The following is a 10,273-nucleotide window of genomic DNA, read 5'->3' on the forward strand; positions in this document are numbered from 1 at the left end:
CATAAAGTAATATTACATTAGGGTGTAGCAAACGAAGAAAATTGCGAGCAGCTACTTTGCTACTTCCAAAAAGCATTAGGTGTTTGTATTGACTCGTGAAACCATGACGCTCTTTGAGAGGGAAGGTAAGCTGCAAGGCATCTATTTTCACTGGTCTCTGAGAATAGTTTTGAATCTGAATAAATTATAACACTGAGAGATGATTATCATTAAAATTACTCATGCATTTTGTAGGTTTTGTTAAGGTAATGTCCTATCATACGAGAATACAAGGTATCCATTAATGAAAATGTTATTCCATTTAAGTCTCCTACAAAAACGTTAATTAATTATAATATTCTATCATTTAGGTCTCATGTAAAGTACACGTAAATAATCGTGTTCTACAATTTAAGTCCCATGCAAGGAACTTAAAATTTACAATATTATATGATGCAGGTCTGAACCCATTAACGATACAGTTCATTTGATTCCAGTACAACTTACCTATTACTTACGACGTTCTATTACTTAAGTCTGGTTCAAGGTACGAATTAATGCTAACGTTTCATTAATTAGGCTTCATACAAAGTACCAAATAACAATAATAATAATAATAATAATAATAATGGTGATGGTATATGACGCAGGTTCTATACAAATACCATTAATGATATTTTTTCATCATTTCAGTTTCATACAAAGTCGTCTTAAATATTTATGTTCTGAAATTTAGTTTTCATACAAAGTACCCATTAACGAAGCTGTTGAACCAATTAAATACCAATATAATGTATCCATTAATGACAATGTATCATTAAGTCTATACAAAGTAACAATGACTGATAATGTTTCATCATTTAATTCTAACCACAGAATCTATTCATATAATGTTTTGTCATTTAAGTCTCACACAAAGTATATGTGAATTATATTGTTTGCCTATTCAAGTCTCACAGAAAATATCTATCAATAATAATGTTACCCCATTTAGGTCTCACTCAAAGTATCAATCAATAATAATGTTACCCGATTTATGTCTCATGCAAAGTATACATCATTTATAATGTTACCCCATTTAAGTCTCACTCAAAGTATCTATCACTTATATAGTTTCCCGATTTATGTCTCATGCAAAGTAGATATCAATTATAATGTTACCCCATTTAAGTCTCACACAAAGTATCTATCAATTATAATGTTACCCCATTTAAGTATCACTCAAAGTATCTATCAATTATATTGTTTCCCGATTTATCTCAAGCAAAGTATATATCAATTATAATTTTATCCCATTTATGACTTACAAAAAGTACCCCCATTAATGACACTACTGAATCATTTGAGTTGAATATGAAGTACCCATTAAAGAGAATGTACAGTTTTTAATCAATATTTCATCCATTACTGATAACATTTCATCATTTAGGGCTCTGAATAATAATGATCTCTTTAACGTCTCACACAGTGTACCCATTAATGATAAGGTTTCGCCAATGAGTTTCATACAATGTACCCATTAATGATAAGGTTTCGTCAATGAGTTTCATACAGTGTACCCATTAATGATAAGGTTTCGCCAGTTAGTTTCATACAATGTACCCATTAATGATAAGGTTTCGCCAATGAGTTTCATACAATGTACCCATTAATGATAAGGTTTCGCCAATGAGTTTCATACAATGTACCCATTAATGATAAGGTTTCGCCAATGAGTTTCATACAATGTACACATTAACCATTACCTTAATCAAGCAAATCTCATACAACGTTCCGATTAATAAATAATATGTCATTTACGTTTCATACAAAGTACATAGTAATTTAAGCAGCATACAAAGTATGGATTTATTACAACTTCCGATCATTAGTTTTGATCATGTTCTATCATTGAAATTTCATGTTACGTCCCTATTAATAGTAACGTTCCATCACACAGGCCCCATACAACAAACCCATTACTAATAATCTGTATTATTTGAGTCTCATTGGAAGTATCCATTACTAATAATCTTTATCATTTGTGTCTCATTGGAATTACCAATTAATAATGATATTTATCATTTGAGTCTCATTGGAAGTATCCATTAATAATAATATTTTTCATTTGAGTCTCAATGGAAGTATCCATTAATAATAATATTTTTCATTTGAGTCTAATCTGAATTACCCATTAATAATAATATTTTTCATTTGAGTCTCATAGGAAGTATTTGTTAATAAATTTTTTTCATTTGAGTCTCATTGGAAGCATCCATTAATAATAATAGTTTTCTTTTGAGTCTCATTGGAAGTACCCACTAATTATAGTAGTTTTCATTTGAGTCTCATTGGAATTACCCATTAATAATAAAATGCTTCATTTGAATCTCACTGAAAGTATTTTTGATCATGTTTTATCATTTAATTTTCAGATAAATACTTTTAATTTTTGTCGTGATACACACTTGTTATTTCTTAAAAAGAAAGCTCACCTCTTGCAAGCTTTTTACATTTCACCTTCCTTTAAAACTAATACACAAAATTACTGAGACAGATTTTAATTATCATAATACAGAACACTTGTTTCAGGTACATATAATTATGTAAATGAGGTGGAATTATGAAATTGTTATAATATACATTCAAGCAGTCTGGGTTTCTTTAGGTGTACATACAAGTCTGTTTACAATATGGAACACGAATGTGTTTTCTAGACCGACATGGCCATCAGGTGTACATACAGGGATGTTTCCATGATGGAACACGATTGTGTTTTCTAGGCCGACGTGGCCATCGTGTGTACATACAGGTTTGTTTACATGATGGAACACGATTGTGTTTTCTACGCCCACATGGCCATAATACAGGTCTGTTTACATGATGGAATACGATTGTGTTTTCTTGACCGACGTGGCCATCATGTGTACATACAGGTTTGTTTACATGATGGAACACGATTGTGTTTTCTAGGCCGACATGGCCATCATGTGTACATACAGCGATGTTTCCATGATGGAACACGATTGTGTTTTCTAGGCCGACATGGCCATCATGTGTACATTTATGTTTGTTTACATGATGGAACACGATTGTGTTTTCTAGACCGACATGGCCATCAGGTGTACATGCAGGGATGTTTCCATGATGGAACACGATTGAGTTTTCTAGGCCGATATCGCCATCATGTGTACATACATGTATGTTTACATGATGGAACACGATTGAGTTTTCTAGGCTGACATGACCATCAGATCTTTGTAACAAAATACACTACAACCCACAAAAGTTACTTTTTTTGTTCCGCCACCACCGAATTTTTCACCAAAATTCGATAAGGGTATTTAAAGTCATTTTAATGATCAACAAAGATGATCTTTTTAGTGCAAATTAAAATAGTCTGCTCATATATAGACCTGGAAATCCTGTTTATCGATGGGTGGCACTGGCTTAAATTTTGTATATCAATATACAGGTACGCATTCCAATGATGCCACATGTTAGAATTACCTGGAATTCGTGCTGTCGACGATGCATGCCATAGTAATACAGCAATTCTTGTCTGCCATAATCTGATCAATAAATTGCATGACAAATTATAAATGTGAAGATATTACGCTCTTGAGAAATTTCCAGTGTTATTTCACAGATTCTATCTCTTTACTGATCTGACTCTATTTCTACAACACAGTTTGTAAATCGGAAGTTTGTCTGATGAGACTTTTGTTAGTTGTTCATGTTTAAAGTGCAGCTTGCTCTCAGTGTAGTACTGAGTGAAGTTGGTGGCAATGATGGCTATAGGCATAGCTAAAAGCAACAACCCAGAAACAGCACACATCGCACCAACTATGTAACCAGGAAGAGTGGTTGGGTAGAAGTCTCCATAACCAACTGTTGTCATGGTAATGATCGACCACCACAAAGCCAATGGGATATTCTGAAACGTTTTAGGCTCGAAAAATTCTGCGTAATACATCAGCCCAGCAAAAAGTGTCACGGCTATTCCGAACGATATGCCCATCAGCCCCAATTCAATCGAACTCGATTTTATTGAGATGTATAAAACCTGTAATCCTTTGAAGTGTTTTGAAAATCTCAGAAGGCGTAGTAGTCGAAGAATTCCAGCCGCTTTACACAAATCATAAAGCCACATGTCCCCATCACCGAGAACGGCACTGAAAAATATAATCTTTTCATAAATCATGGCAAAAAGCATTGACGACACAATCATTATGTCAACAACGTTATGAAAATCACAAATAAAACGAGTTTTGTTGGGACAGCTGATTATTCGACACACAAGGTCAACTGTAAAGTAAAACATTGCAAAATCTTCGAAATATGACAGCACTTTGTGTTTTTGCGTTCCGTGTAATAGGGCGATCTTTGGGTTCTTGTAACGGACCATGAATAATTCATCCCGGCCCATCATAGTTGTTTGGTTCTCGCTTGTGTAAGGCTCAACGTCATATTGCTCTCTGAACAAGGGATGGGTCGATAGGATGAACGATATGCATGTCAGGACAACCATCAGCAGGAATGTCCAGCTGTAGACCTTTTAAAAAACAAAGATCTCTAAATAAGCAAGGGAGAAATTGTACGCAGAATATGTTTCACCACCCCCACTTCCACCCTCTCTCTCTCTCTCTCTCTCTCTCACACACACACACACACACACACACACACAAGAACATAATGTAAATACAATGTGTTTTATTCTTCGACTTGTGTGCATACTCATACGTTTGCTTTTGATGTATGCCGACTTGTTATTGCTTAATTGCCTCCCAATTCCCAATATTGACGTCAATGAAGCTATTTGCTAACTTATTTACTTGAAGTACTCAGTCTGTTATTGCTTAATTGCCTCCCAATTCCCAATACTGACGTCAATGAAGCTATTTGCCAACTTACTTTACTTAGAGTACTCAGTCTGTTATTGCTTAATTACCTCCCAATTCCCAATACTGACGTCAATGAAGCTATTTGCCAACTTACTTTACTTAGAGTACTCAGTCTGTTATTGCTTAATTACCTCCCAATTCCCAATACTGACGTCAATGAAGCTATTTGCTAACTTACTTTACTTGAAGTACTCAGTCTGTTATTGCTTCATTACCTCCCAATTCCCAATACTGACGTCAATGAAGCTATTTGCTAACTTATTTACTTGAAGTACTCAGTCTGTTATTGCTTCATTACCTCCCAATTCCCGATACTGACGTCAATGAAGCTATTTGCTAACTTATTTACTTGAAGTACTCAGTCTGTTATTGCTTCATTACCTCCCAATTCCCGATACTGACGTCAATGAAGCTATTTGCTAACTTACTTTACTTTAAGTACTCAGTCTGTTATTGCTTCATTACCTCCCAATTCCCGATACTGACGTCAATGAAGCTATTTGCTAACTTACTTTACTTGAAGTACTCAGTCTGTTATTGCTTAATTACCTCCCAATTCCCAATATTGACGTCAATGAAGCTATTTGCTAACTTACTTTACTTAAAGTACTCAGTCTGTTATTGCTTAATTACCTCCCAATTCCCAATATTGACGTCAATGAAGCTATTTGCTAACTTATTTACTTGAAGTACTCAGTCTGTTATTGCTTAATTACCTCCCAATTCCCGATACTGACGTCAATGAAGCTATTTGCTAACTTACTTTACTTTAAGTACTCAGTCTGTTATTGCTTCATTACCTCCCAATTCCCAATATTGACGTCAATGAAGCTATTTGCTAACTTACTTTACTTGAAGTACTCAGTCTGTTATTGCTTAATTACCTCCCAATTCCCAATATTGACGTCAATGAAGCTATTTGCTAACTTACTTTACTTAAAGTACTCAGTCTGTTATTGCTTCATTACCTCCCAATTCCCGATACTGACGTCAATGAAGCTATTTGCTAACTTACTTTACTTAAAGTACTCAGTCTGTTATTGCTTAATTACCTCCCAATTCCCAATACTGACGTCAATGAAGCTATTTGCCAACTTACTTTACTTGAAGTACTCAGTCTGTTATTGCTATATAACTATGCATATCAGTTTATGACAGCAACATTATGTCATTGTTTGATGCAATATTAGTATAATTAAATCCGCGCACAACAGGCTAGGCTACTTACAGATTTCCATAAATACTTCATTTCTAATCTGATATGAGCAAGTGGGATAGATAATAATGTATGTAATAATGTATGTACGACTAATTGAATTAATAACTAACACTTATAAAATATTGGCAGGAGGAGGCTTGTACAATGAAAGTGTGGCTGGTTAGTTTAAGCCCGTATAAAGATTACTTATGCATTTCGATTTTACCGTTATATTCACGATGAAAAATCACCAAATTAAGACATAAAAAGTACAATGATTAGAAATATTTAACACATTTTTTAAAAAGAAATATTTGCTCTATTCGTTCTGGAGGAAGGTGTGAAAGAATATTCACCGCAGATGAAATTAATCGAATCTTCAAGATTACAATTAATACTGTTTTATTAAGAAAAACAAATCGCTCGATAATCTGATGTAGGTAACTATGTGTAAAGAGCTTGGGTAGATCAACTTTCTTTTAAAATTATCATGTGTTGTTGAAATATTTTTCACCTAATTCGTAAGAGCATTTTTTGAATTAGTGTTTAACTTTATATATTACAAAAAAAGTTTTCTTCTTTATTAAATATCGAATTTGTTTAGTTCCCAGAAGACATCTAGTCCACTCAATGAAGTTTGGAAAATGAAGTAAACGAGAACAACGATATTTAAATGAAGGTACACTTGTTTTAGAACATCTCTATTACAGTGAGCTTACCAAAGCACCAAACGAAGAGTGTGTCCTACTTGTAAATGTCCAGATTTTGTTCTTGACCCGATTCCATCGATTAGATGCTAGGCGCTCATCTGTATAGACGTGTCCTGTAGAAAGTTAGAGATTGAGATAGCGAGAAAAAGGAAATGCAATGAGATCGAAGCAAATTGGAACAATATAGCCTCTGTGCATATCCACTAAGAATGATGTAAAAAATACGCTATCGTTTAAGACTGATCGTTACAGCGTCCACGTTTACTGAACACGATATATAAAGCTTTCGGCAACTTTCGTCGCGCATATATTAAGGTGTTTCAGTGGAAACGCAATTCGTAATGCCTACGATATATTGTAACAGGTCTTATTATCTAAATATCCTCGTGGATGAGGAAACGATTGAAAGAGGTCTTAATGTTCGCAAGATCATTAATGTCCACAGACCTAAATCTGGGGAGTCGAAAAAGAATTAAACATAAAGAAAACATCCATTCATTGAATGATAAAATCGTATCATTTTCTCAAATAAATATTGCACTGATTCATTGATTATCAGACAGATTTAAGAAATAAACAAATATAATAACTTAATCAATTATATCATTAGTCGCGGATTATAAAGATAGGCGGATATTGTTGCTCAATTGACTTAATGTTCTCCGAAAATAACTACAATTTAGACAATAAAAATACACTCCTCGAAGAATACTTAAGATTTTATTATATTATTTTTATCATTATGTCCTTATTTATCTTTTTGGAATGTCTCTGGAATCTAGGCACAATAAACAAGCCAATGCAGCATGTAAACGTATACAATATTTTGGGGTGGGGGGTAAATTCTTTCTTTAGGAATCGTTGCTGTCATTTTTAGTTTCTCAACCAGAGCACCAAAGAAGTTGTTTTCAATAAAACGAAGATATAAAAGATTGAAAGAAACAAAACCAAGATAAATAAATTAGCAAATGAATGCAATAGACTGTAAAAAAAAAGGTATTTGCGACATGTCATAAACGGGATGAATGAATCAATGAACAAATCAAAGAATTTGCCAACTTTGTTAATCACACGTGATTTATTTATATGTAATTGCCGTTCCTTTACGGAACCAAACTTTAGTAGTAATTTTTCCTTATATCTAATATTACCTGTCTTGTAAGATAATAATAAAGAATGGGAAAAGTGAAGAAAGGAAGAATAGAATTACAGGTCAACGTTGCATTTGTTTATTTATTTTGCTCGCATAGTTCTCATTAGCAGCGTCCAACGATAGACGACTCAAATAAACCTTAATGCCCGCGAATGACTTACTGTCTGCAGTACGGTTTTCATTGTATGTTACTGTTAAAACTCTAACACTTAAGAATATACATGAACTATCTGCTTGTTATTGGGTGTCTCTGTGTGTGTGTGTGTGTGTGTGTGTGTGTGTGTAGGTGTGTGTATATATATATATATATATATATGTGTGTGTGTATATGTGTGAGATTTGGATTTTTAACATTGCTTTAACAATTTTTCAGTCATATCGCTACGAAGTCTGCCGTGTGGTAGTTTATAGTGATGCATGCCGCAGGCATGTAGCATGATGTCTCACCCAGTCACATTATCCTGACACCAGGCCGACCAGTCCTAACACTAACCTCTTAATGCTGATCGCCAAGCGATGCAGCTGTTAGTACCATTTTTATAAGTCTTTGGTATGACCGGGGATCGAACCCACGACTTCGCGCATCCGAGGCTGACGCTCTAACTACTAGGCCACTAGGCCACCGGAGCGGTCACATTAAAGATGAAAAACATGTTGCTTAATACTAAGTGCAAAACCTTTGAAGTTATGCATAGTTGAAAACGTAATCAGAACTTTCTAACACATTTTTAGCAAGGAACCTTACAAGTCAGAAGTCTTGATAACAGAATATGAATAGACTGTAATTGGACAGGTTTATTCTTGTATTTTTATCAGTAGACTACGATGATACCGTATTAGAAGTGGAAAATGTCAATATTTTACCCATTTTATCTAAAAATGAGAGCAAAAACTGTGACAGTCTCAGAGCGGCCAAACCCAGATGGAATACATTACATAATTCCAAGCGAGACTGTAAATCTTTGCCCCATTTGGCCATCTGATAATATCATTTGGAAAGAGAAAATAGCAACATTGTTAGAATGTATGAATTTTATTTTAAGATGTGTTTATGATGTACTAAATGAGCTCATATGCAGATACACCAATTAGTAAGCATGCTTCGCTACAAGTTGTACACATGGTAGGGTGCTAAAGTTAATGGCCGAAAGAAATTTTGTAGGATACTAACCATCATCACCAATATATTTTAGGCTTTTTTAAAATCAAAAACTTTCCTCGGGTTTGCCAGCAGGCAAAACTTATTTTATATTTCCATTGAACGCAAATGCTGTATGAATACAGGTACCAATTGACAGTCCATGCATCATGCACTATGGGTTCCTGAAAGCTTTGATAGGATTCCAGGTATGAGGCGTATACACATGATTTAAACAAAAATATTGAGAGGTCTGTAAGAAAACGTCTGAGACCATACTAATTAAGAGGAAAGCAAAGAGTTGTGTTTGTTTTTTTTATAGAGGATGAACACCAGATTGGAACAACATAGAATGGTGAATTTTGTAGGGTCTGCTGTTTATTTTCGTATGACTGAATCTTATATATGAATCTTATAGCGATGATTGTTAAATCCTACCTTAAGAATCCATCCATGCAGTGTAGTACTGTTATTTGCACTTCCCCTTAATTCCTTAACAACACTGACAAATCAGCTGAAAATCTATTACTGAATCGGACCCGCATTGTTTTCAGATAGGGTCAAAAAGCTTGCAAAATAACAAAAATGTAAGTTACTGCGACGGATTACGTCACCCCAATCCTACCGCTTTTTTAAGTTATGTATATTTATATCAGACCATGAATATGAGGCGAATCTACCAAAAATGGTCGGGGTGACCGCGTTGTACAGAAGAGTTAGCTTGATTTTCAAAATTTCGTTTCAGGAGTACGCTTGGTATATAATTAAAGAAAATGTTCTTTTCCTGCGTTAATAGCGGATATAGTTCGTCTTGTTACCAAAAACTATATTTAACTCGTGAGTTTGTACCAAACGATGAAATATATCGGGAAATTACGTAGGAATAGAAAATATCCTCTTTATACATATGTTTGGAAAAACCAATAGTCCGTTACTTTTTAATATTGACAAATAAATGATGGCGAATACAAACCTGACCAAAGAGGCCTAGTAGATCCTTAATTACATTTGATAAGAGACGAATATGTGAGTATCTGTGAATATCACCGATTGTCTTTACTTGCACGGAGAACATATATTAGTTTGGCAGAAAATATATTTATAATATTTTGTTTTCCACTAAGCAATTTTTGTGCATCCTGGACTATTATTAAATGATGTTCTCTACCTTGAACTTCGCCCCGTTTATTTTCAACAGATATACTGGATCTA

The 10,273-nt window shown here is 34.3% G+C and overlaps 1 protein-coding gene across 1 annotated transcript in view; it reads right to left on the reverse strand.

Moving 5' to 3' along the window:
- Window positions 1–2,503: 2,503 nt before the first annotated feature.
- Window positions 2,504–10,273, reverse strand: part of LOC149798151 (potassium voltage-gated channel protein Shaw-like) — a 10,718-nt gene continuing 2,948 nt past the window's right edge. Inside the window, exons 3-4 of the mRNA XM_089960545.1 lie at window positions 6,780–6,883; window positions 2,504–4,513 (exon numbers count right to left, since the gene is read on the reverse strand). Coding sequence (XP_089816671.1) covers window positions 3,611–4,513; window positions 6,780–6,883 — 1,007 coding nt within the window. The 3' untranslated portion in view covers window positions 2,504–3,610. The remainder of the gene's footprint in view (window positions 4,514–6,779; window positions 6,884–10,273) is intronic.

The sequence above is a fragment of the Sinohyriopsis cumingii genome, chromosome 6, assembly GCF_028554795.1.
Source record: "Sinohyriopsis cumingii isolate HCF-2022 chromosome 6, ASM2855479v2, whole genome shotgun sequence".
In the NCBI taxonomy this organism is placed as follows: domain Eukaryota; kingdom Metazoa; phylum Mollusca; class Bivalvia; order Unionida; family Unionidae; genus Sinohyriopsis; species Sinohyriopsis cumingii.